This window comes from Haemaphysalis longicornis, unplaced genomic scaffold (genome assembly GCF_048455015.1).
Source record: "Haemaphysalis longicornis isolate Haplotype H1 unplaced genomic scaffold, Haemaphysalis longicornis Haplotype H1 scaffold_4, whole genome shotgun sequence".
Taxonomy (NCBI): domain Eukaryota; kingdom Metazoa; phylum Arthropoda; class Arachnida; order Ixodida; family Ixodidae; genus Haemaphysalis; species Haemaphysalis longicornis.
In genome coordinates this window covers 169,078,994-169,106,825 of record NW_027526361.1, presented here as the reverse complement: position 1 = coordinate 169,106,825, position 27,832 = coordinate 169,078,994, and the positions used below count along the sequence as shown (strand labels likewise).

The 27,832-nt window shown below is 43.3% G+C and overlaps 1 protein-coding gene across 2 annotated transcripts; it reads left to right on the top strand.

The window, feature by feature from the left end:
• The first annotated feature begins 628 nt into the window (after nucleotides 1-628).
• LOC144180665 (uncharacterized) lies at nucleotides 629-20,379 on the top strand. Of its 2 annotated transcripts, XR_013324496.1 has the most exons (6): nucleotides 629-766; nucleotides 2,989-3,223; nucleotides 7,157-7,224; nucleotides 11,541-11,703; nucleotides 15,740-15,863; nucleotides 20,222-20,379. XR_013324496.1 is itself a non-coding variant. In XM_077708968.1 (5 exons), the coding sequence occupies exons 1-2, from the start codon at nucleotides 2,966-2,968 to the stop codon at nucleotides 7,199-7,201; spliced, it is 303 nt and encodes a 100-aa protein (XP_077565094.1). In that variant the 5' UTR covers nucleotides 2,901-2,965; the 3' UTR covers nucleotides 7,202-7,224; nucleotides 11,541-11,703; nucleotides 15,740-15,863; nucleotides 20,222-20,379. The 2 variants fall into 2 exon arrangements, 1 of the variants encoding a protein (XP_077565094.1); XM_077708968.1 differs by lacking the exon at nucleotides 629-766 and having other exon boundaries at nucleotides 2,901-3,223.
• Nucleotides 20,380-27,832: the final 7,453 nt, after the last annotated feature.

Here is a 27,832-nt window from a genome sequence, read left to right as displayed (position 1 = left end):
CCTCATCCTGAGCTCAGGGTCTGCGTAGCGTAGGTAGGCATTTTGGTGATCTGAAAGGGACCAGATACGGCTCCGTTCTATTGAAACGAGTGCCTTCGCCATAGTTGTGGCATCACGCTTAGTGAAAAAAATCTTCCTGGCAATGCGCATTTCCAGGCCCCTGCGAGCAGCTTTATCCGCCTTATCATTTACCCAGAAACCACTGAAACTTTATACGGTGTCCAGCGTCGTTGGCAAGGTGGTGCAGGCACGTTCATGAATGGTGAAGCAGTTGCTGCACTGTTAGAAAAACCGTAAAATTACAGCGAACTTTACGCCACTGGAGCCGTAAACGCGCCGTAGGCGCTGCGAAACCGTACGTTCCCGCTTACGGTACCTGTACCGTATCTTCAAAATACGGACGTTCAGGCCTTCCGGCCCCTTATTTCTGCTTCATTCAATTATTAGCAGACATTTCCATAGCGTATAAGCAACGTACCCAGCATTTTCACTTTATTTCGGCAACATTCTCATCAAATTTCTCGTCTCTACGTTTCTTCTCGGCGCAACGTGACCGGAGCACCAAGCGGAAACCACGCGGCTGATCGCGGAGCGAGACACGCATGCGCAGACAGCCCAACGAAAATTTTTTTCGCGCCGTCCGTGCCGTTCGGAAGCTTGCGGGCTCCATGACAGCGAGGTTCGTCAACGGCATATAGTTTCGAGATTTGTTTGACCGCTGCCAACGCTGGAACAACGAGACTGCTTCCACGAGACTGCTTCCACGGTAAGAAGTCTCCCGTGAACGTGGATGATTTAGAATTGTTTGGCTGGTGTAAGTTGTCCATGTCGCGAGCGTTTTAACGCCGCCGAACGGTTGACTGAACGTCGCGAGCTAACCCTCGCGTAGGCAGCTTGGAGATGCGAGATTAGACTACATGTGGTCGCATCGCGTCCCTTGAGATAAGGAGCTGGGCGTTATAGTAAATAAGGTATACGCGGTCGCATTGCGTCTCTTGAGATAAAGAGCATGGTGTTACTGTAAATAAGGTATACGCAGCGTGTAAACAGCCAGTTGGCAACGAACAAAAGGCAGCTTAGTGTACTCGCGAGTGTAGCCTCTACGAGGCGAAATTAATTTAAAAATTGCGTTGTGGGCAGTTCTGATGCAGTAGTATGATATAGCGCGTTCTGTATTGCAGAAATATGCCATGCACTTTACGCAAGCTGCACGTTTTGTTCCCCCTGCTGCGTCCTGACTCAGCCTTCACCGCTAGGCATCTAGTTTATGCGGGAAAGCTGTAGCTGGGTTTGACGCAACGAAAAATAAGAGCGTAGGATGTTATGGGGCTTTTTTTTTTTTTTTTGCCTGGTGTTTAAGATGAAGTTAAACTACGCAATTTTTATCTAGACCAACTTCACGAAATAGATGTAACTTCAAAAAAATCTTTCTGAAAAATTTTTGAACAATGTCATTTCTGCTGGTAAGTATAGTAGTGTTGGATAACATTAATATGTATGATAATTTTATTACAGTGCTTGTTTTTCAGTGTTGGCTTTATGATTTTTATCATGCATAATTGTTTTATGGAACATGTAATTCTACTCAGGAGCCAAGACGTTCGCCGCGTCGCTTTATTTGTTCTAGGGGCGCAGCTCTTTTTGGGATGGAAGTGTGGAATAAAAATACCTGTCTTGAAATCTCGCTCACGTTAAAGATCCCCACCCCAATCATTAATTTGCTGCCCTCTATTACTATGCACCCATAGATTAGTTACTTCAACGTATTCAATCTCAACAATGAAACCTAATTACGTAGAAAGCAAATAGGATATCTTATGTAAAGCTTAATGCGTCTTTGCAATTTATAAATGGGCAAGTTATGTTTGCAGTTCAGAATATGTTTGTAAGGATGGTTTGTGACGACAGATGGTTTGTGACGACAGCGTGACGACAGATGGGGACAAGTGGAAAGACAAAAAGCATGCTATTATGTCTATTTATGATTTTATTTTATTGTAAAAATCCCACAACCAGAATGTAGCTGGCCACTCAAAAAAAAATCTAGAAACCCAGGCCTGCTTCAGAGCAATGTTAATCTGCATCGCGATCCCAAGCCGCATATTTCCCGATGACAACATAAAATTTTGGTTCTTTTATGGCAAAATGCAAGGAGCACTTATTCATTTGTTATTGTCTATCTCAGTTTATTTCTGAAGCATGCTTGGGTTTCTAAGTTACATATTATTTTCCTGTGACAGTGCATGTGCTAAAAACACGATCTCTGAAATATATATACGTGTGTGATCTTTTTATGATAACATTTTCAAGTCAGACCGTGTTCATGGTTGAAATACGCAGCGCATGAAGATTGAGATGGCGTTAAAGAGACCTCTTTCACTGAGCCTTTGTCATTTTTCTGCATATTTCATTCATTTGACCCCTTGCCCCCGGGTGGGGAACAGGGGGATCGCCGTGTGTTTCGTGGGTCTAAAGAAGGGAAGTTTACCGGTGTCGGAAAAGAAGTTTTTGAGTGCCTTGATAGCACGCAAGACGGTGCGCTGTGGGCCGACAGCAAATGTGAGGCGGCAAGCAACTTTACTAAGGAGGGTATAGCTCCATGGCGAGTACGAACCCACTAGCATGTTGCGAATAAAAAAGAAATTTGATTACATAATTACCTACGTGTTTCCACGAAAATGGCAAGGCTCTGACAGTGCTTCTCTGAGCAACTTTATTGTATGAAATTTCGACCTTTAAAACTGTGGCAATTTTGTCCTGCATAATCAACCCTCCCCCCAATTCACGCCGAATTTTCTGGAAAAAAAGTGGGTTCATTACGCGAGTAAGTACAGTATGCTCAATCACCTAAAAACAAAGGTTTTGTATAGTTCGAGTGGGTAAGCTCAAGCTAGGCATAAATGCCTTGCGTGTGAAAGAAAACTCCAATGGTAAATGCAATTTTGTGTTATTGAATGTTGATGCCATGTTATTATATGAACTCTTTAGGCTCACAGGTGTCAGCCTCAGGGGGAAGCTCTGCGGCGTGCCAAAAGAGGAAGTGGCTGAGCTGGTGTTGTTCATTCGGTCCTCCTCCAAGAGCGAGTGCGTTCTGGAGTGGGCCCTGAAGATGGAACAGCCTGGAACTAAGCTTGGCAAGGAAAATGCTGATTCAATCTGCCTGATCCCACTGCTGGTGTCCTACTTTGGTGACGACCTGGAGAAGATAATGCAGCTGCACGAGGTAAGAGTGCTCCCATGTCTTGTATTGTAGCTGTACATCTGTGTGCAGTGATGGTTCAGCTATACAAAACAAAGAAGGCAATGCATAGTACTTTTTTAAGTGTAACCTTTTAATGATATTTATCTGTTACAGCTAAAAGAGGGTGGAAGTGAGATGGGAGAAATTTCTTCTCCCAACTTTGGGTGTGAGGATTCCAATTAGCACAGCCAGTAAATAGTGGTACCTTCTGCTGCACCCTCCACGACAATCGAGAAAATTTTAATAAGTGCCAATCCATCAGGAATGCTCGGTAATTGTTTTAAGTAAATGAGTAAAACATTCTTTGCAGTAGAGCACTCTTTGTTTTCAGATCCACATTCATTCAGAGAGGTAAAAGTTGTTTTTTCTAACCAGTTTGCGGGCATTCTTTTTGCTCACCAAAATGGATGGGAAGGTGGGAATTGGGATTTCGGAGCTTCAGTTCCTTACCCAATAACTGCACTTCGATATTGAAGCACTTGGGGTGATATATACCAAGTACAAATATTGTTATTGGTTCCTGTTGCATTGACGCAAGGCAAAAAAAGTGCCTTGAATACTCTTCAGCTTGTTTTCTCCTGCATGCACAGAAAAATGCTGTTACACTAATAACAAAAAGATTTTCCATGTTTCTGTGTTAATACTGTCAGATAACGTGTCTGTGTTAATACTGTCAGATAACTTTTGAAGTTTGTGAAATGCTGCAGCCAAGATGGTGTGGCAGAAATTCATTTCAACATAGGTGTTATAGATTCTACACTCTGGCATTCACCCAGGCTCGTAGCAGCATCTGACAGGTTGGCTTTAAGCAAAATGCTATGTGTTGCTGACGTCGTGCCATAAAACACCTCCCACTTTCTTTTCTGTCATGCTGTGCACTAGTGGCGTAGGCAGACCAATATTTCAGATGTGTTATACACCAACAGGAAAAAAAAGGTGACTGCTCTGGTTGCCCAAACAATATACGTCATTTTTCTCTATGCATAAATTTTGGGTATTCTGACATCACAACAGCTGCACCCCCCCCCCAGGCTACACCCCTACTGGGCACTGTTTTAGATGAAACAGAAAAATGTGGGGGCTGATATCATGTAAGAAGTATAGGCATGTCTTAAAAAGCTGGGATGACTGAAATGCACCAGTCCTTGGGCACAAAAGTGAGATGTAGAGAAGAGAAGAATAATTCTGGTACAAGAAGGAGTGGTTGATAAACGTTAACAAGCCTTCGAATGTTTGGAATGTGGCTAGCTGAATCCTGCAATGACCACATGCGGGCCTTTTCTTCACCACTCCCAAAACTTCAAGACTCCAGTAACACTAAAGAGAGGCCATGCGTATCCACCTTAGCCAGGACCTAGGAACTGTTTCTTGGCTGCATGAAACCTCAGTACGACCATTGCTTACCTGTCCACCATTAGGACATTTGAGCTGACTCGGTCACTAGCAATAACCAACAACCTTGACCAGGCTCACTCCAGGCCCTCATCTAAGCTTGCACCATGTACATCAAAAGGGTCATGGTTTGGGCCTGTTGGTGATGCATAATGGAAACTGAAAGCGCAAAATAGACACGGACAAAGAAAGGGGACAACAGGACGAGCGCTAACTACCAACCCTACCAAATGGTTGGTAGTTAGCGCTCGTCCTGTTGTCCCCTTTCTTTGTCCGTGTCTATTTTGCGCTTTCAGTTTCCATTCCACCATGTACATCCCACAGATTGTGTAGTGGGAACTGTTAAAAGCTTCAGTCTAACTTGTTATTTGACATTTTAGGATGAAAGCTTTAGATATCTCTGTACCAAGCGCACACGGCGTGAAGTGCCAAAAAGTAATGGTACAAAAAAGTGGAAGCTGTGGGCAGAGCAAGTGCAAGCTGGTGATCACATACCAGAAAAGGGAAATAGCAGCGCAGGAGGAGGTTTGAAGGAGGGCTGGGAGAAGGAGGAATTGAACGCGCCTCAAGAAAGTGGAACACCAAAGGAGTGTGGGGGGGCTGCCACACGTTCTATACAAGCCGCCTTGAAGGGTAAATGTATGGACGGGGACTAACAAGGACGCTCCTGGCAATAGAATGCGAGTGGAACGAGCTTTTGAAGATGCAATATATGTGACAGGGTGCAGCCGCAAATTTCAACGAGTTCAACAAAAGGCCCAAGTAGGCTTTCACATTCTTAAAAAGTTCACCCAATAATTTTTTCTGTTGCTTGTGAGGAATTCGTGTAGTTCGGCTCTCCCAATGCGTGGCTACTGCATTGCAGTCATATACAGTTACAAGTAGCGAGGACTTTCCTGCAGGACAGGGGCTATAACGTGTCACCGAAACATTATGCACAGGGATTGTAATTAATTTTTCTGCTTCCGGATGGCCTAACATCAACGTTGCGTGAAATGTGACGTGTGCGTTCTCACCTCTTACATGCATGACAATTAGTGGACCACCTGGAGTAAATTATAAGATGTCTGCATATCACCCAAGCTTTTGGCAGTGCTACACATGCTGCCTGCAATAATACGTACATAAATATACAGGTACATACAGTCTATGCTCGTTACAGCGGATCCGGCAACAACAGACTTTCGGTTACAACAGTCCATTTCTGTTGCTTTGTCTGGTCCCCATGCATTTTAAATGGAGTCCACTTTGCTCATAATGGACCCGGCTAGAGCAGACTATCGGCTACAATAGACTAAATTTTAGGCGAAATTTTTCGACTGAATGTTTAAATCGGGCTTCCGCAGGGTCGGCATGCTTTTTCTTTGTTTAATTTGGCGAGAAAACCTATGTCTGGCAACATTGTTGGCAGCCGGGTAGTTGGCGTAGCGAAGTTAAACCAGTGCCAGTAGACTTGTCTTTTTTTTGTGTGTTTGCGACCAGCGGCATGAGTGGCAGGGTAGCTGATTTCACTGTCGGATAAATTAAGCCCATTTAGCGCTGTCAAACATTGGGAAAAACAGGCCGACATCACGAGAAGTACAGGCCTGTCTAAGCAGACGGTCCGCTCGACCATCAAGAATGAGGCCGCTGCCGATAAACGCGACTCTGGTGAGATTGAACAACAGTGCTACGAGTGCGCGAAGTGGTGCACCTGGAGTTAAGTCTTCCCTTCGTCACAGTTTTTTTTATGTAATTAAGAACCCGGGTTCAGTGAAGGTCAGTATTTATTATTCCCATGCATGCATCAATCCCGTTTCGTTTGGTGAAAAAGGTAAAAAATGCCTCAGGGGGGTTGGTTCCCGTACATTGTATGCAATCTGCCGGTGGCCGTGCGCAGTCCAAATGGTCTAACTTTCTATTTCACAGCTGTCCATCATCAGATTATTTCATTACAGCTGTTTCAATGACCTGACTAAAATCATAAAAACTGTGGAAGCTGCTTTGGGGGAACGTCAGGCAGCGATTGGATTTGTCTGATGAATGGTTTCTGGAATTCTGCCTTGTCACGAAGGAATTCAAAGCGCCCAGCTAATTCTGATGGGCGCAACTGATTTTTGTAGCTGGTTAATAATTGCTCCTAGTTATATTCTTGCTTCATTTGTTCTGCTTATCATGCATCTTTACAGACTTGACCGCATGCAGTAGGCCTTTTCCAAGTGCTGGTGCTAAGCTTTGGAAATGATGTTTAGGCGATTCTTTGCCCGTGGGCAAACACTGAGGTGCTGCAGGCGTGTAAAAACAACAGTGTTTGTACTATGTATATCCAATATCGGTCAAAGTACCCAATTTTGCACTCATAACCCCTCCCCTTCCCCTCCCGTGTCTGATACTGCATACTTCGGCTACAGCAGACGTTTTTCTGAGGATTAAGAAGGTCCATTGTACCTGTAAAACAACAGAATAGATGAAAGGCCTCTAGATATTTGGAGACATCTTTAAAATTTGTTCTTATTGCCCTTCTATTTTTTCATTGTGTATTAGGCATCAACAGAACTTACAGAAGAATTCCGGACCAGACTTCCTTGAATTGCCAATTATTGGAGCGCTGGGTAAGCTTTCCCAATTCATTTCCTTTTATCCCCTTTATTTTTTTGAAGGGTTTTGATAATTAGCTTTAAACTTGTTGAAACTTTGTATAAAATGTGATACATTTCAAGCCTCCAAGTTTGGCACAGGAAATTGCGGCATTAAAAATGGCTGGCATGAATTACATATATTGGCCAAGCATATACTCTGTTGGGTTGTAGGTTAGCCACCCGTCAATCAAAAAGAGGTTCAGTAAATATTATGGCCACCTTGATTGTTAAGAGTATCATATCGTGATCATCAATTTCAAAAAGAGCAATGTGGGCATGCAGCACCATTGTTTTCATTGATTCAACTGGTGTTTGTATTCTGCCAGAAAAACGTCTTTTCTCTTTGCCAGATTACTCATTAAATTTTTTTTTGTGTGTAGTAATACAATACTGATTTTCTTATAAAACACCATATTTCCCCACGCATATAACCCGCCCCTGCATATAATCTGCACCTCCGCTTTGAGATGCCGAAAAAGAAAAAAAAATATCCTCGCGTATTTCCCGGACATTTGATTCCCGGACTACTAAAGAAAACGCGTATATTTAGCAAGTACAATACACTGACTGCAAGCCGAAAGTCACAATTCGCCATCCTTGTGTTTTCTTCCTTGTATGTTTCGTGTAATCGAAGGCTTAGCCTGTGTTACACCACGCACATTGCCGTGAACCTGCACTAAAGGGAGAACCCCATGCATTATCTGCACCCTACTTTGCCACTAGAATTTGGGCATTTTTGGTGCGGGTTATACGTGCGAAAGAATGGTATCTATTTCAAATGTATTCTTTGCTTCCATCTGTTTTTGCTCTGTAAGGTAACCTACACATTAAGGTAAAAGAAAAAAGCTTATGCGCACCTTTTCTCAAACTTTTCTAGGCCAATCCTAAGCCCTCTCGACCACAAAGGACTCAAAGAATCGGCTTTACCTTTAAATGTGACAAAAATATTTTATAACAGTAAGAAAGAAAGGTGTCTTGTCTATATATCCGACATAAAATATTTCAGCCTCGCCCGGTACACAAGCTTGTAAATTTTTTTGCAGCCTGTACACTTTTGGCTTGGCCTAGAAAATTTTGACAAAGACTGTGTGCTTCTGTTCTGCGAAATCTGCCTGACATTTGCTTTGTGCTGCACAATGCGGACATGTATGAGCCATGGTAGCAGTTCTAGTAGTTTTGAACGGTCTGGCCTATATATATATATATATATATATATATATATATATATATATATATATGTTAAAGCAAAGCATTTTTCCACCCGGTTTGTATTCTTCGATCCCTTAAGGCGCGGTCACACTTGGCTGACACGGCAGTGATGACAATGCGACGGCAACGTTTACGAGTCGCTGAACCATTGGCCAACTGCTCAGTTGCAGACTACGTTGTTATACTACGCTGACGGTGACATAAACATGTTGGCCGATGGAAAGTGCGCGTAGTGTAGCTGGCTTGCCGACCGAAGGCGCCAGCAAAACCGTTAGCCCGACCAGTCGCCTGACGCGTCGTCGAGAATAGACCGAGAAGCGAAAACTGCGCCCCTACAACATTCGTGCCACAATGAATGCAGCTCTGTTTGGTTAGTTTCTGGAGTGTAATAAACTCAGTAACGTCCATGAAGCTCATGCAACTCAACACTAGCGCTAATGCGATCCGTAGTTTGGCTTTAGATGCTTCGGCTGTGTTCTTCGGCGACACCGCTCTCCCGAACCTCAAACTGCACATGTGTGTGCTATCGGCTCGCCTGTACAAAAAAAAAATCAGTTTCATGCAGAAAAAAAGTTACGTAGGGTAATTTGGGTAATAACATATAAATATCGGCCAAGGTTTTTATCGTAAAACGCAAAACCAAAGTACGGCAAGCACTATCCCTGCAGTGTGAAATCGCAGTCGCAGCCGGGCACACATATTTTCGCGAGCGCTTTCGCGAAGCAGTGGAGTTGATGGCGATAAGCTATTGTGGGGGCTTCGGGGAACATTGCTTTCAGTTTACCAGCCAGGTGTTCTGTAAACCAGCTAGTAAACACCGATGTACTATACGAAGGATGGACCTCCATCTAGTACACAGGCTAATTGGCAGCTGGTCGGCATTTGTGTTGGGGCACAGTGGTGTCATGCGTCGCGCCGCTCGCTCGACGTTGCGGGTTCAATTCCTGACGGGGTGGTTTTTTTTTTTTTTTCGGTTTTTAAAGGAGCATGGTCTGTGTATCCAATTTTCGAATCATTTTCTGCGTGATTTTGAGAAGCAACTACCTTTGTTATGGAAAATTTCCTTCGAAACAGCAAGTGGCGTCTGGAGCCACAATTAAGCTTACTTTTCTTGCACCGCGTTTCTCAAAAATGCGGTACCATGGTGCACTGTAAAGCCTTCTCTATTAGAGGAGGTTAAATTTCCGCTGACGTACGTACTAATTTAGATGCATATTCTACGTGCTACAGAGGTCTTTTTGCCGGGGTTCATCCATAAAATCCGTAATATTACTGCCACGGCAGCAGTGAACACAGCTCTTTTATCTTTGTTTGTGATCTAACAAGAAGTTGAGAAGTACACACAGTACAAGCAGCGCACACGCGAGTACACACGAACGGCTTATGTCGCGGCAGTCGTGACACGATACGCTATGTTTGACTAAAGAAAGAAAGAGATCCCCAGTGGAGAGGGTCGCCGTGCGGTCGTCGGCGTGGTGTGACAAGCGCGTCGGCCGACATCGTGCAGACACCGAGGCCCAGCCGATTTCTCGCTGACGCAGACGATTGGCCAACGGTCGGTGTCAACGTGGTGTGACATGGCTGCCGACAGCTCGCCGACACGGTGTTGGCCGATCAAATCGTCCGATGGTCAGGCTAGTGTGACTGCGCCTTTAACCATTTTGTTTGTTGCCAGTGTGCCAGTTTTCAACCTACCGAGTTAAAAAATGCTTTCACATTAAAACAAGACAACTCCGAGTGCACTCGACTCTTTTACAGTCTGTGAAGACAGATCAACCAGAGAGCTAGCTTGTCTTTAGCACCTGATGGCAACAGAAACAGTAATGCTTTATTTGCGTGCTTAGCAAATTAGCATCCTAGAATAAGCATGGAGAGGACAAGGATTTGTACTGGCACCTTGTTTTGCTATTACAACTCTGAGCCCGGAACTCTGATTCGGCGGATTTTGTTTTTTTTTTCTTTCAAAGTTCTCCATTATGATAAATGAAGTGGGAAGTGACTGCTCTACCACAAAAAAAGTTGTAGAATGCTTGGGTCATGTGTTCAGTTTTTCAACTGATTTACACGCAATTTTAGCAGAAGTGTATGCTAAAGTGCCACTTCCCTTGCACAATCCTCTGAAATCGTTCTCACATTAGCTTGGACAACATGTTAGCAAGCCTGTATGGCTGAGTATGGCCAACTAGTTTTTACCTTTTGAAACTGTGCATAAAATAGCACGAACAGAGTACAGAACTTGGTTTTAGGAAGCAGATGCGACAGATACAAGTGCCAAATTGACAATACCTGTTTACCTTATCGGAAAACAAGATATCCTGGTGTAAGTGTTTTTGCCACGGCATGCTCAAGAGTGTGTCGATTGACTTGACCACCCCTTTTCTGGCTGCCTGAGGCAGTTCACTCCTCCTCTTGTCCTTGCAGCCCGCAATGCTTCATTTATCCTCCTTCCTTCTGTTTCAAAGCAAGTCTGCCTGGCTGTCGTGGCACTGGGCTAGCTCAGCTCAGAACAATTGGAACCTTGAGAAATGGTTTTCCATGTCCACCTAATTTCAATAATTAAAATCAAATTAGATTCTTGAGTGTATAGTTAACTTCACATTCGCAAGGAAAATCTAACTAGGTGCATGAATCACGTACGTCATGGTGGCATAGAAGGAGCCGAAACGTTTATTGAGAAAAAAAAAAGAAAACACTTCATATAAATGCCTGTAACATATACAGTAGACTCTCGTTGAGACGAACTTGGTTATGACGAATTTTATGGGTAAAATGTCCACCCCTTTTGCTCTCTTGCCACATGCACAAAATTAGGCAAGCGTCTGCTTAAGACAAATTTTTAATAATATGAACAAATATTCATGGTTCCTTCGAATTCGCCTAAATGGGAGTTTGCTGGATATCGGGGGACCGTCTGAATTGTAATGTAGCATTTGGTATTCAGATGTATTCTAATAACACTTGTCTGGGGGATGTTCATGGAGACTATCAGCGATTTAAACAAAAGAAAAAAGCAGCTGCTTCAAGCACTTTTGTATTATATATTTCCAGCTGTACAATTATGACTTCTTTGTCTTTCTCAGGCCAGACACTCTTTAACTGCAGCTGCCACGTGTTTGTCGACCGGGCACTTGTCGTGGAAAATATAAGCTTCCTGCTTGGGGTGGAGCTTCTTTTGGCTTTGTACTTCTGCCTGAACATCAAGTATCCCAGAGGGGTTGCTTCGACAATGGAGTTCATTCAAAGGTAGGTTGTTTTCTGTTTAGTTTAATACTCTGCTTATTGTTGGTGTAGTAGCTTCTGGTGGATCAGCCTTGCAGATAACAGCTGTATTTTGTTAAACTTGGCATCCTCATAAGCAGTGGTGCTGAGCAACATAGTCGTGTAACCACCTACTTATACATCTGATGCGGCCAATCAAGTTAAACTGTGAAGACAAAATGCAACTGTGGAGAATTCAAATTATGTACTGCATTGACCCAATCACTACGAGGCCAATTTTAATGCAAACTTCCAACAACTAAGCTGAATAATAATGGCAAGAGATGTAGTAGTGGTATGTCACCTGCCACTTTCTTGCCGAGTCCATATGACATCTTGTTAGTGCCACTAGCGGCTGCAGTCTAAAGCCATTGCCATGAAGCATGACTGTGGGATAGTAGTTGTGCGTCAGTTGTGTTGCAAGACATAATTCGAGTTGTAATGTGCAATTAGCACACCATTACCTCAATTTATAGTATTACTGCTATTACATCACTTCTGTGGTTTGTAACCTGAAATTTTAAGATCTTTCACTATTTTTGTCATTCTTCAGTTTAAAAAAAACATCTTTCAAGCATGGAATGTAGTTGAGCGAGCTACCTAAGGCTAGTTCTTTCTGACCCCTTTAAGCAGCACTGTAGAGGGGCATGCGGTGTCTGAATGAAATATTTTATGCCACAAAATCAAGGAGAAAGTCAGTTCATTGCAGCAACTTGAAGAGAAGAAATGACAACTGCAGAATAAAAGTGCAGATTCAGCAGGTGTGTCTGTTACCGTATTATGCGGAATAGAGATCGAACTAGAATATAAGTCGACCTCCTGACCTTGTAGCCGAAAAATGCAAAAAAAAGAATTGGTACACGCTATTGGTTTATTGAGGCTACAACCTGTTTCGTCTCAGATTACTCTTTGGGGTTGTCATCCATGGTGCAGACCAGGGAATTGCTTATGCAGCACTTTTTAAACACTCACAAGACCGTCTCATCGTGAAGCAAGCGCAAAGCATGGGAAAATCGTGTGCACACCGTACTGATAGCCAGTCTGTGCAGGTGGCTAGCAAGCATCTCAGGGTATCCATTCATAGAGATGTCACACGGCGCTTGCAGACAAAAGTCGCCACTTTGTACAGAAGCACAAGTGCACATAGCAGCGCTTTTGAAACGAGGTCTTACGAGCATTGCATACAAAGAACTGCCCTTCAGCTAACACCAGTAGCACACTGTAGATGGCCTTCAGCGACACCAAACTGGCGCAAGCCAGACACATCATGAAAAACTTCCAAATTTTCGTTTAATTGCTGCTGTGAAATGGCACCACGTGCTTAAACTTATTTTGAGCGAGAAGGAAATGTATGCACACATTCACTGACAGCAAGAGAAGCAACAAAACAAAGATTGTGGTGCGTCCGAGTTGTTGAAGAAAAGTACTGTAGAAGTGCAGCTTGCTGGGCCAGTTCGTGCATATCGAAAGAACGGGAACCAGCGAAAAAGACGCAAAACACGGGGAGGGACGAGACAACACAACGCTGGACTAGCAACTGAAATTTAATGAAGAAACCGACACACTCTCTGAACAACCAAGTCAACGCATGCGCCAACACGTACGTGTGAAACGAATGAAGATGCTGTTGTTACTAACTACCTCTACTTTCGTATCAACACCACTCAAGTTTGAACGAAGCCAATTCCTTTATCGCCGAGGATGATAGACGGTGCGCTAATGCAGTTGCCTTCCTGCTGTGGTCTTATGAAGAACGCCTCCAGTATTTCCCTCTCATTCTTAGTCCTGCCTTTTCCCAGGATCGTTACACTATCAAATAATGGTTCGCACTTGCACTGTCGACAATGAAAGGCACGGTGTCCATCTCCTTGAGAACTAACTAACGCGCAATGCTCCTCCAGCCGCTCATTGACACATCGGCCGGTTTGGCCGATGTAAACCTTCCCACACCTCAGCAGAATTTTATAGATGACACTGTGCTCACACTTAACGAATTTCTTGGCATGGTTTGTCTTACACGCGCATTTCTCTTTTCCCATATTTCCAAAGCATGCGCACAGTCTGGAGAGTTTACACGGCGTGGAAAAGACCACTTGAACCCCGTGCTGCAAAGCAATTTTCTTTATGTTGTGCAACACTTTATGTATATACGGCATTACTTCAACCTTCCTTTTTTTCCTTCTTTTCATCTGGTCCCTGTGACTAAGAATTAGAGGGAAGTACTGCAGGACTAAGAATTAGAGGACTAAGAATTAGAGGGAAGTACTGGAGGCGTTCTTCATAAGACAACAGCAGGAAGGCAACTGCATTAGCGCACCTGCGTCTATCACCCTCAGCGACAAAGAAATCGGCTTCCTTCAAACTTGAGAGGTGTCGATACGAAAGTGGAGGTAGTTAGTAACAATAGCATTTTCATTCGTTCACGCGTACGTGTTGGTGCATGCGTTGACTTGGCTGTTCACAGAGTGTGTCGGTTTCTTCAATTAAATTTCAGCTGCTAGTCCAGCGTTGTGTTGTCTCGTCTCTCCTCGTGTGTTTCGTCCTTTTTCGCTGGTTTCCGTTCCTTCGTTGAAGAAAACCACCAGTAGTATAAAAAAATTAGAATATACAATTTGTAGGGAAGCATTTCAAAACGCGCCCTAGAAAAAATGTCGACTTGCGTGGAGCAGTTTGTCAGATATATAAAAAAATTTTAGTTTGCATTGTGCTCTTGCCATGCAGTGAAGCCCAACCTAAATTTCAAAATGTGCAATTTCTGGCGGTTCCCTGGAAGAAATCTGGTGGTTTGACATTAGCAGCGGCAGCAATTTGCCCCCACGTAACATAAAAACATCTTGTCAATGACCGACTTAGCATTTCCGGCCAGCAGAGTATTTGGGGCAAGCGCGCAATGCGGAAAAACATGCATGATGTTGAAAACAAAATGAAGTTGATGCTTGTTGACGCTCACCGTCAGTTATGATGTTCTGACTCGCTAATGTAGCCTTGCTTGCAGCAGTGAGGTGCAATGCGCTAGAATCGTGCCCTGCAAACGTTTGCTGTTGTGTGATAAAAAAAGATCAGCATTACCAGCCTCCTCCATTGCAGTGCCACCTAAAATTTTTGAAAAGAAACAGTACAAAACGTATTGGAGACTGTCCGAACAGAGGGTTCAACTAAGAAACAACACTACACTCTGAAGATAGCCTCGTATGAAAACGAAACTGGCAGGCGGTGTGTAAGACGGTTTGAAGCACTCTCCTCGTCGAAACTGATATCTGGTGACTGGGTGCTATCGTTTGACTTGCTTGGGAAATTCTCATCACAGAAATTGGGTTAGGGTGGGTGAAATCAGGAACGGCAGTCTTTTTTCAAGGATTAGTAGCGGATGCTCAAGGCTTGAAGTTGGGTAACTGCGTGGTAGCGCCTATATGAATTTCGCCATGCAGAAATGAAAACGAAACAGCTGTAAACTGTTCGTTAATGGTCCTGTGGTAAGTGAAACTACAACACACCTTAGAACAACGTATGCAGAGGGAATAAAACTACCTAAACAGACACTGCTGGACATTTTCCGCCAATTTCTGAGATTATTACTGTCAGAGTGCAAGCCTGACGATGGAAAATCGGCTTCTGATTCACCATTATAAAGAAAAACAAACGCTGATGCAGACTAATTACCAGTGGCACGTATTCGTCTTCAGTAGCGTTGACCACGCCCCTTTTCCACACCAAGGTAATGCAAACGCTTCTCAAAAATCACATTTTCATTGCAAAAATGAAAACGAAATGGATTTTGAAAGGGCATTTTCTGAGCTAACTCCAGATCGTTCCAGAAACGGCTGGAATGCTGTGAAAAGGGGCTCCCAAGGTATCTTTGAAATTGAACGGTTTTGAATAGGTGCGGTAAAGAAAGAATTAAGTCGCTGTGGTTAAGTCACTTAAGAAAGAGGCGTCACTGTGGTAATAAAAGAACAGGCTAAGCCAGCAAGGAATTTAATGTGTTGGCTGGACTGACTGTTATCTGTTTATTTTGTTTTAGGTACCTAGTTGGCATCACACCAAGTGAAGGTACCAAACAGGAGGAAGCGCGGCCCAAAGGAGCGGAGTCAAAGGCCATGAAAGTCGCCGCAGAGCTTGAGACATTCAAGAAGAAATGGAGCAATGTGAGTTGCAGGCCTTTATAAGTTGTGTGGTGAACTGTATGCGTCTGTTCTGGAACTTATACCCCCCCCCTTCAAAAAAAAAAAAAAAAGAAAGACTCCACAACCACGAGAACCCCACCCAGGGGGATATACACAGCCTCCCAAGAGGATACACAATATGGGGGGTTGTCGTTCTCCCCAGGAGGACAACGACAACCCCCTCAGGAGGATTTCGACACCCCCTCAAAATCAAAATTCTGGATTAACCCCTGCGTCTGTTCATATGACTGAAAGTACTACACCCAATAAGTATTCTTTTAATCTGGGTATATTTTAAAGGAGCCATGAAGAGAAAACACAAGTTTGGTTCATTCAAAAGATTGCCTCGTTAGAATCATACTGACGCCACTGCTAACGTAAACTTCGCTCAAATAAGCTATATATTTAGGAAAAAAAGGGAATGGCCATGCGACCCACTAGCTCATTTCCCGCAGCAGAACCTATGCCGTCACATGTTACAGTTCTGGGATTTGCGGAGGGCGGCAAAAGCAAACGCAAATTAGGCAGAGCTTACAAGCTTGCCGAACGAGCTATTTGTGCTTAAATGTAGGGCAAATTCTTTTCAAAGCCGTAAGAATGGTGGGACAAACAGTGGAAGTTTCGGAAGCACACGTAAACAGAAGTGCCGATGTGTACTGCTGTTCGTACTGCGCGCGTTATGCTTGGTTTAGCTGCACAGAACTGCAGGGCTTTGGGGTTGTCTCAGACTACACTTGCCGACTGACGCAAGGAACGGTGTTTTACGTGAGCATATTTGTAGAGCGAGCACTATGTTTCACGAAGCAATTATTTTCTTCCTGAAGAAAACCAAGCCAGGTTTAAATACGGTCAAAAACAAACCAAAGGCCACGGAGAAAGAAATTCTTGCTCCGCGCCAATGGCAGAAAACGGTATGCTACGGTATGGTGGCGCCATCTAGGTTCACTAACGGCAAACAAGGCCTCCCAATTGGCTGCAGAGCTATGGTCCCTAGAAATATCTTTCTAGGGACCATAGAAGAGCGCTCAATTCCTGTGAAGTCATTGCGGACCACGAGAACACTCGATTTAGTGGGACAATTAAAATTTTAACTTAAATTAATCAATTTCTCAGTGAATAAAACATTGTTTGCATTTGGACAAGCGCTGGGGGCACTATAAAACATTAAATCTTTCGAATAACGCAAACTTGTATTTTGTCTTCATGGCTCCTTAAAGGCCAACTGCACTCAAATTTTCGACAACGTAAAAATAATGTCACCTAACAGTTCATATCAAAAGGGTGCGAAATGCAAACTACTGCGCTTCAAACATCAACGCGCGCGACGCAAACGGCTCGCGACATTCGCGTTTTCGGAACCGAAACTGAATAGAAAAGGCGGCCATAGCGGCGGCCGGACGTGACGTACGTGAGGGAACGGAATCGACCGCGCCAGAGCCGGCGGCCGCTCAGAGCCGCCTTCAAATGCGCGTGGTAGCGCCGCGTTTCGCTTTTTTATTTCCACAGAAGAACTTCCACTAACGTTTGCCCATGATAATGGAGTTGGGCGCAATTCCGGCATCCCGTTGCTATCAATCGAGATGAAGTATACCGCCCGACAGTAATTTTTTCCATCATAATAACTACCGGAATAGCAATTTTCGGCATTGCAAGTAAAAAACGGACCCTGATTTACAAAGCTATTTGCTCGTATACGATATCGAAAAGCAGCTTTTATTATAGCCGACCCCTCGGCTATCACGTCGCCCTCTCTGAAGGGAACAAATCGCACGCGGGCGGAGATAAATCACTGTTACTACTATACATTACATGCAAACAGCTTCGTGAATATCGGCCCAGTATTTTTTCCCCTGTGTGCACATCGAGAATCGAATTATAAAAGGGATCTGAAACTATAAGCCCGCCTCCATAGCTAAATGACACACTAAAACACGAAAACACTTCCTATCTACCGCTGTTTTCTACTTTAACCAGATACAGGTGCTGTTGAAAACGTTTTACTTTCAAATAAACTAAATCTAACGCTCAAAGTAAATACTTCACTTGGGAATCGAACAAAAATATAATCTATTGTTTAGGAGATGAGCAGTTTAGTTATCGCACTTCCCAAATACGACGCCAATATTAGTGCGGGTGTATTTGTTACTACGAGAAAGGCTGATTTTGGTTCACTTAGCTAGGGAGACAAAAGTCGCACAAATGTTTATAGCCGCGTGTACAAGAACTCTATTTGGGTCGTAAAACTTTTGGAAATGTCTAAAGGATATAGAGGTGGCGTTGGGCCAGCCCAAATGAGGCCAATATTGGACGCGGAAGTGCAAGTGGTCAATAATTTATAATATATCTTTTTTTTCTGTGGTAAATGCAATAGGAATGACAAATGTAAGGCAAGTGCTCCTTTCGCGCTATTTTTTTCTTTGAGTAGAAATATTATTTTCAAGTAAAAAGAGTTTTGCTAACTCCAACACGTTCGCAAGCGCCTGAATAGGTTTAGGCTTCTAATCTTTTTTTTTTTTTTTGCATTGAGAAAAATGGGGGATATTACTTCCTATGCGGTTAGTTTAAACATTTGATGGCGACGCCGGTACAGCGCGCTGGTATAGCAGAGAAACTCCGGGCGAACGCATTCCTGCGCCCGGCGGAGCGCCCTGCAAGTCGCCGGAGAAGTGCGAGCTTCACGGGACAGGTTCCCCAACCTCCGTCACAGGCCGCTCGGAACTTGTTACGGCAACTCTCCGCCAGGTGCAAACGTCGTCTGCTCGGAGGTACTTTGAACAGCGGTACCTAGCGCTCTCTGTGATTACGAAGCTAAGGATTTCGCCATGGTAATTTTAAGAGCATAGACTACTTATTTGGACAAACAAAAATTTTGAGTGCAGTTGGCCTTTAAAGGGGAGACATGGATGGATCCTAAAACTATTCCTTTTATTTTTAAGTAAACTCTGTTAAACTTGTCACTCTTGCTGCTTCTTTTCCACTGATTTCAAATATTCCGTTATATTTTTAGTTTGTCAATTAGTTCCCAAGATAATTAGAGGCAATTAACCATTTTTGGAGGAACAAGGGACAAAGCAGTGTTGGTCATAAAACTGTAATCTTTACATTTTCCAACATTATGAACCCTGGTGAGTGCAATAAGAGAATCAGTTTTTTGATGCATCGCTTGGAACTAATTTTAAAGCCCATTAAACTTCAGTGTTTGAAATGGGCACTCAAAATGGTTCCTTGCCACTGGTGCCACCAAGGTGTAAAGAAATCAGTGGGGGAAAGCACCAATCCTTAAAAATTTCACAAAGTTTACTGAAAAATTAAAATTTTTTTTTAAGAGCAGTGTCCCCCCTTAAAGATATATCCTGTACTGTACTAATCTGACTTGTCATGACTTACTTATCATGACTTTGACTTACCCGTACGTTCTTACAGGTAAATCTGGCATATAATTTGAAATTCCACTTGCTTTTTGCCCCAGTCATTTGGGCCTAACTTGCTTTCCCTTGGTTTAGAATTGCTCCTTAGGGTGTTTTACTCCACATAGTAATGAGCAATTCTTGCCATTTTCAGCAAACTGCATACAAATTACAGTATCCCTTTTCACAATGTAACATGTCACAGTGTAACATGGCACACTGATAATGGAAAAGACGAAAGCAGCTGGTACTGTCATTATTTGGATATATTACAAGACACGAATACATTGATAAGAACGGCCATTGAAGAATCTCAAAGGCGAATGTCAAAGGTGATTCTCAAAGGCAAGACAGGCACACTCAAGTTAATCTTTATACCATAATTACATGGTATAAAGATGCTGCACCCTTACAAGTGAGAATCTTCTTTCCCTGCTTCCTCTGTCCCCTCCGCGTGCCGTCATGCCGAGGTTCTCATTCTTATGCACGCGCTATCTCCCGCAGACGGGCGGCAATTTCAATACATTTCGAAAACAGAGCAAAATGTACTCATACAATTATTAGCCAAAGCCGTTCACGAGGTAGTGTCTACTTTTCTGTGAGAGACTAATCAATCCTTTTTGGTGGTAATGATGGTAAATTACTGGAAGCTATCATTTGTAAGTACGGTGGCCTCGGCACTAAAAAAATGCAGACACGTCTGGTAGCTTGTTATAATCAAAGGTATGTTTTAAACGTATATCAGCTTTTTTGGCCTTATTTTTTATGTACCATTTCATGGTCGTCCTCAAATATACAAAATAGGTCTACGGCATGCATTTTCACCCAGTTTTAATGAAGTATGAAATTAATATTTTATTGGTAATGGCTTTGGTAATTGTCCAGGCTTTGGTAATCTCCCAAATAAAAATACTTTCTTGTTTTTGTTTTCAGCTGCTCTGCTAAACTAGTTTCTGGACCGTCCACTGGACAACTGGACAATCTGATCCAGAAATGTTCGTCATGCAAGCCCGTCAAGTGATACGAGACAAGTTGCAAGTTGCAAGTCCAGAATGATGTATTATACAGTTCTCAATATAGCCTCAAAAGTACCCTTGTTGCTGTCAGTCTTGCCAATCTATGTCGATTTGTGTCATAAACAACACAAATTCTGTACACCAAATATGTTTCATTGCAGCAAAGTGGTGGGTGGAAATTGTTAACAGATTCAGTGCGCATGCTTGAAGTTACATGCTAACTGCAGAATTTCTTCTCTTCTCTATTGTGTTTTAGTAGCGTATTCAAAAATAGTACCACATGTGCCTCTTAAGAGTTAATTGCACTGAGAAAGCTAAATGAATCTGGAACAAAGTCAAACGGGTCAAGAAAATACAGTATTTATTAAGGGTACCAGTGATTGTGATTAAACTTCAAACCATTAATGAAATACTAAACAGATTAACGATGATAAATGAGCATCTCTTTAAAAGTTTTTTCTGAACTTCTGCACTGCTGTGCTTGTGCTCTAAGTTTACGCAAAGGTCACATTATGTAGTCTATCTTGTTTGACAGTAAGAATGCCAGTGGTACCTGCTTATTTAGAAAATGAAACAATTTTGCCTATGAGAAACTAGCCATTTCAAAGGGCCGTGGCTAACTAGTGACATTCCCAAAGGCAAATTTTTTTTGTTTTCTATATAAGCAGGTTTTGTGTCAACCAGAATAGACCGCATAATGTGACTATCGCGTAAGGTTAGAGTGCAAATGCAGAAGTGGTTTGTTCAAAAAAACTTTTATAGGCGCTCATTTTTTGCCGTAACCCTGCTACTGCTGCGACAGTTGCGATACAGTTAGCATGCTTTACGGTTCAAATTCATCCGGTAAATGCCGTATTGATCTTTTACAGTTACACTCTTGTGAAAGTGCATGACGGCGTCAAACCGTAACGGAAAATAATGGTTTGTTTTCCATAAAAATGCAGTACGGTTTTGCATCATCAAACAAAACTTACGGTTTCTGCACTGCACAAGTGTGCTACAGTTCCTGTTCCGTTGAACAGAACTTACGGTTTCTGCACTGCACAAGTGTGCTACAGTTTCTGTTCCGTTGAACAGAACTTACGGTTTCTCCACTGCACAAGTGTGCTACAGTTACTGTTCCGTTGGACAACACTTACGGTTTCTGCACTGCACAAGTGTGCTACAGTTCCTGTTCCGTTGGACAACACTTACGGTTTCTGCACTGCACAAGTGTGCTACAGTTCCTGTTCCGTTGGACAAAACTTACGGTTTCTGCACTGCACAAGTGTGCTACAGTTCCTGTTCCGTTGGACAAAATTACGGTTTCTGTTGCGTATTCTGGGCTAACAGTGAAAATGCCGTAAAAGGAAGGAACGGTTAAATTAGCGCAACGCATAAATACGAATACATGCCGGCATCAAGAGTTAGCGGTCATTATTACCGTAGATTTACGGGAAAATTTTTAACAGTGTGCGTTGCCGGCTTTGGACAGCCGCCTTCGCGTCTGCGAAAACCGTCCATTGCTTTGGTACTGGAGTAAAATGTAGCCTATAGGTTCCTTGATGGTGTCACGCTCAGCGGTCATAGATGATGTCGCACGCTCGAGGCGATAGGATAAGGTCTGGACAGTATAGGGGGAATAAATATTCCGGATGAACGGCGCTCAGGTGTGCAGGAGCCATCCGTGAAGATGTGGTTTGTGTCTGAGTACATCCGCCTGATATGGTGAAGTGTGAATTGTAGAAGTCCACTTTTAGGCGTCCTCTTTGTGGAGTCAATTCCGGGGATGCTGCATGTGATATGCACGGGCGAACGGGTCCTGGGTGGAAAATTAAATGACATTTGTTTTGCTGTCTATGAGGGAACGGAAAGATCTTATGTCCTGAGTGTTTGCCCGAAGCTCGAATTACCAGTTTCAACCATGCGTAGAAATTGTTAAAAAAACACCCAATGTCCCCGCAAATCCACATACGCTATGCACACATTGGTTAGGCACAACCAGGAAACTACTCTTCTATTTAGGTATGATAACCTATATCAGCAAAAACCAATGCTTCAACTCAACTTGCCGCGAAAGATGGATAAATATTTGATGACACATATAAGCGATTTTGTTGCCTTTGGTGTGTAATTTCCCCAAGCAAGTTGACCGGGTACGTAATGAGCGAAACCTTCACCAATTTTAAGTCTGCGGGTTCAGAAGTTTCGGCTTGGTGCTCATGAATCAGTCAGTCGGTCAGTCGATTGACCACATTCCTTTTAATGTACCGATGTACCTAATACCCAAGAATTTATTGCGAAAGCAAACATCAAAAAGATGTATTCCAGTAGAGGATGGTGAAAATGCGTTAACTGGTTTAAGTGTTAATTGAATAGCTCCAGCTGATTCATAACATCCCTTTTCTGTCTTCGTCTGCAGGGCAGGGAGTTGGAGTAATTGAATTTGCTTCAGTAACTTAATTTTGAGCCGAAGCGAACGTGAACTTCCATTCGAACCCGTCAAACTACTTGGGTTGCCTTTGTTGCGTTGGTGTCTTGCATGTATACACATCTTCTCCTTGCTGCAGTGCCGCAAAATCTTTGCGGGGGATGATTGCTAAATAAATATAACTGAAGACGGAGAAGTATACCATGCTTACGAGCGGCAACAACAGGGCACTGCTTCCTATTTGTTCACCGAGAATTTAACGCGGAAGCGAACAAGAGAGGATAATTACATTTGGGCTGTTGCGGCAACGGCCCTTTTATGTGCGTCTGTTCTCCATTGTTTCTGCCCCGTCGAGATTATTTCAGAATTTTATCTTGTGCGGCTGGCGTGAACGGAAATATTAAGATTATCTCATCATTGACCATGTTCGCAAATAAATAGTTTTTGTGTGTCTAAAGCCTACGTATGTGACGCGTATAGTCGTTTCCTAGTCAGCACAGCCAAGCGACGTATGGCGCCATCTAGGGGCATGTTTGAAGCTATGTCTACGTGCTTGTTGCCCTCAATTTAATCGCTGAGACCCGCTTGGTCTCGTAGTGCAGTAGTTCAGCTGCTGCGAAGCAAACACCCTAACCCGGGTTGAAATCCTATTACCGCTCTTTTTTCATTTTCAAGGGTTTGTCTTATTTGAATATAAACCATTCTTATCATGCCTGTAACCTAATTATAACAACTTTATGCATTATGAATGGTATTTCGGGCATTTTTGTTTCCTTCTGGTGCGTTTCAGCTACTGCTTCTTGTACGTTTTCGTGGGTTCGAACTTTTTAGGCCGGGTTCGGCTATTTCTGTTGAATATTTGTCAACACCCTGGTTTTTAATAAATGTGAGTCCGTTTTGGTTGTTGTTTATTTATGCTCGAGTGGTTTTGCTTAATTTACCTGCGTTTATGCGTCGATATACCCCCATAGCAAGCTAAGATGAAAGCTGGCTGTGCTGACTAGGAAATGCCTATACGCCGCGAAATAAATTATTTTTGTATGTGTGTATTTCGTATGTAATAATGCCTATAGTTCATGCCACAAGCTAGGTGCAGCACTGTGGGGGCTATATGGTTGTCAACAGTGCCGCCATTGAGGGCGCATAACTCGCCGTGAAGGGGTCCTGAAAGGACATTCTTTTCTCCCCTCTCGGCAAGTGGACCTGCAAGGCCCCGGCTCCTTTTGTCGCTTCCTTCGCGGTGAGTTAGGCGCCCTGAAGGGGCGGGTTGTTCACAGCATTGTAGCCTCCACAGTGATGCACCTAACTTGTGGAACAAACATTAGTACGTGAGCTATCGTGGTTTTTTGCATTCATAAATTGGGTCCTGAAGTATTTATTAATGTACTATTCTTAAATTATACTGTTACATTGGAGGGCGTTGTTATCTCATCGCATGAATACCAAAGGCACTTACTTCCAGGCTAAGAGCCTTAGATTGTGAATTAAATTGCAACATACTGACGGCCGTTGGCGCACAGCACGCCTAGGAGCCTTAAACCATATTCACCGAAGGATACTGCCGTGGCTGCGAAAAGAACACTGGTAGGAATCGTTACTGATTTGTGATGGCTTGCAGATGTGTGAGTGGCCTGTAGTGTGAAAGTGGCGTTGGACGTTTGGCGGAAGCAAATGCTTGGCTGGAGCTTGATATTTGTTTTACCTACCCGTGTTACGTTTACTTGTACGGTGTCTGTCTTGCTGACATGTTCGGTAAATATGTTGCAATTATATTGGCTTCAGAGCACTTTTAGTTCCGCACGACACAAGTCTGGTAAAGCCTATCTCAACTCCCTTTTGCCGGCGTCAACCTGGCGCGTGACTTGTAACTCAGAACAAGCATTAAATTGTGCCGTCTAGTAAAATAAATGCCTTTTCTTCTCCTACATATATTTGAAGTAGTGGCGCCTTTTTGCACGCTACCTTCTAGAGTCATCTTTGTGGTGACTTATTACTCTACTTGCGCCCTGCGTATAATTTACTCACTCGCTGATTGGCGGGAGGACCGTCACCCGAATTTCGTAATAACAACTCAACAAGAAAAGTTGAAGTAATGCGGCATGAAACAGTACACGCACTCTCCGCCGCGTGCACACCTTACACTCAAAAAGACAGCCCGGGAGACTGGCAAAGCGGTATATAAAAACAACGTGCTGAAGAACAAGGCAAATGAGTGGCCCTACAATTCGTTTTTGTAGTTGGAAACGTGGCAGGCTCTTGCAAAGGTACAATTTTTTCTTTCCTGCTGCGTCAAAATGTACATCTTGAAACGTAATACCATGGTTGGCAGCGACATTTTTATGCGCAAGACCTTCTTCCGCCTTCGCCTACGTGACTTCACGTGCTCGCACGACTAAATGCAGTTCAGCTCGAGATGACGGCAGGTCCAAGACGGATAAAAATAGGTAACGGGAACGTCTTCCGGAGGCATTTTTTTCTGGCACCAGTCATTTTCGAAAAAGAAAAGCGGCTCTGGGAGCTCTGTAGACGGGCACCCTGACTGCCTAGGAAAATTATTAGCCGCCTCGCCACTAAATTTCCTACCGCCGCGTTCCGCATGGCGCCGTCATTATGTAATAAAGACCCGGCTTGCGGCCTGAAGTTCTACCGGCTCAGGGAAAGCGTAGGACATGTTACGAAAAATGGGTACTTCCGGCGTGCTGTTAGAGGTGCATACGTTATCCGGTGGCGTGAAAAAGCATCAGCGAGTCACCGCAGCGTATGCTAATAAATATAATTCAATGTTGTACCTCCTTTCAAAGTCCTTCGGGGCAGAGCTCTGGGTTTGCTGGTTTTTTGTTATATCTGCGGTAGGCAGCGTGCAAAAATGTGGGAATTTTCTTAATGGTCAGTAATTAGTTTTTAACTAGGAGTAAGTACAGCTCTTGGAACATCACTTTAATAAAAACCAATAAACCTTGATCTTCATTGATGTATCCACGCGCAGACTGGTTAAAAAAGCCATATTGTAAACATTTGCAGCTTACCGGGGTTCTTGCAACCGCTAACAAGCAACCGGCGACGGCCAACTGTGCCTCACAAAAACAGAAAATACAACGATAGTTAGAGTATCTTGATACTGCCGAAGGAAAACAGCATATCCCGAAAAGCCCAATACAGAATTAGAACAGTCTACATATTGAACGTCATGAATAAGAAAGGATATGAGCAGTATTTGTTCTGTCAACCTTTAATTACAGCGGGCATTATGAAAGCATATCAAAACAAGTTGACTAGTGGAAATGGGATGTTAGGCAGATACCTATTTTGTTCTTTGCGCATAAATTAGACGTTAGGTAGAGCTTGTATGGTGTCTTTATAGTGCCTATAAATGCCTATTTTGGCGTTTGTGCCTGAATATGTGGAAATGACAATAAATTCGTAGTTCCGAAATCGGCGCCTGCATGAACACGATTTAGCCTAACATTTCGCTTTCGAATGCAGTTTCACATCTTTATCCACGTTACCGGTCACCATTCACTGTTGGGAACCTTAAACACTGAGAACAACTGGGAATCACTGTATGGGGTTAAGGCTAGTCCTCTGTTTCAACCAACTCGCAGAAAAGAACCGCTAGCAGCAGCGGAATGGGAAGCTCATTCTCAGCTCATTCTGAGAATCTGCTTTACACACGGAGACCGTGCTAAGGAAGCAGTCACGTGTTTTGTAAGCGCGATGAGCAATGATTATCCATGCAATGGCGAAAAACGTACGGGCACAGCACCGTAGCCCAAAATGTAATGCGCAATGTGGGCAGATGCTAAGCATTCCGAAAGAAATATTGAGTTTTCAAGAAGACCTAAACACTAATGGCACACCAATCAAACGAAACACATCTCAGACGCTGCTTCTGATGTGTTGACAATCCATACGAATTACCTGGAAATAGTATCCGCCGACGCCCGGGTGTGTTATTACACACCCGGGCGTCTCTACACACCCGGGCGTCTTATTACACACCAGCGCATCTAGTGCGAATTTTGAAATTCCTAACGGCGGCTTATTTTGCACCGAATGCATATTCGCCTGGGTAGTGGTCATTCGCGGCAAATACGACAGCTACACTATCTGAATTGATACGCGTTAGATAACTGACAATTTACTGTTTTCAGAAGAAACAATGGGCGTCTTTCGCTACTGTAATTAAAAAGGGTAGCAGTGTCCACCTGCTACCCCATGGCAGAAGTGCTTTCCCGGATGTTAGGGTCTCCTGTTCCGGAGCCGTGGAAATAACATTTTAGCCATTTTCGCTCAGTTTGCGATGACACAGAAAAAGTACCGCTAGCTCCTTCTACGCCTTCTTCTAATTAAATCCACAAACGTGATTCAACGCGTTTGCATGAGTAACATTTGTCAGCAAAAACCAGTTTTGTAAACCACCTGGCAGAATAATGCTGGGCGTTGCGCAAAAACACGCAATTTAAACCCCAAAAATTCGGATTGCAACAAAAGGCGTTACTTATGAGAAAAACATTATCAGTTTTACACATTTCTTTAGGCAACGCATGACAGGAAAAACAAATTCTCTGTATCAAAGGCAAGCAAGGCGACCTAGAGTTGAATTTCCTCGTTTTACTTATTCAATCGTAGAATTGCTTGTGCACTTGCGAATAGCAGCGCCTTGATCAAAATATGCTCCGGACATTTCAAGCCCCCACATTATGAAATTTTCGGCTGGGTGCTGATAAATCAGTCATTTTGTCCTTAATTAGCTCAAGATTAATTAGCTCTCTCTGTAACTCTTGTTAGAAATATGAATGAACGCAGTTATGCAAGTTACAAAATCATGCGCACCGGTCATTATTAGTAATGTTCGAATGCGTTGTAGTTGCATGTTGTGTTTATCTATTACTTTAGCTCCGCCGAGTGCGATTGCTTGCTAACTGTACTGGGCTCGTCGGAAATTTCTCGGCCCATTTTAATCTGTTGCGGTGTTAAGTTCTCAGTCAAAAGGCGGGCTCTGGAAAATAAACCAAAAGACTATCCTTTTTCGGAATGCTGAAGCATTCTGCCACCGCTAAGGTACCTGTCAGAGGAAATTCGCGCTTTTAATTTCCTTGCACCACTTAAAACCTAAAG

Coding starts and splice junctions, on each gene's coding strand:
- LOC144180665 (XM_077708968.1), top strand. CDS start 2,966: ATGTTATTATATGAACTCTTTAGGCTCACAGGTGTCAGCCTCAGGGGG. Junction 3,224..7,156: donor AGATAATGCAGCTGCACGAG/GTAAGAGTGCTC, acceptor ATTGTGTATTAG/GCATCAACAGAACTTACAGA.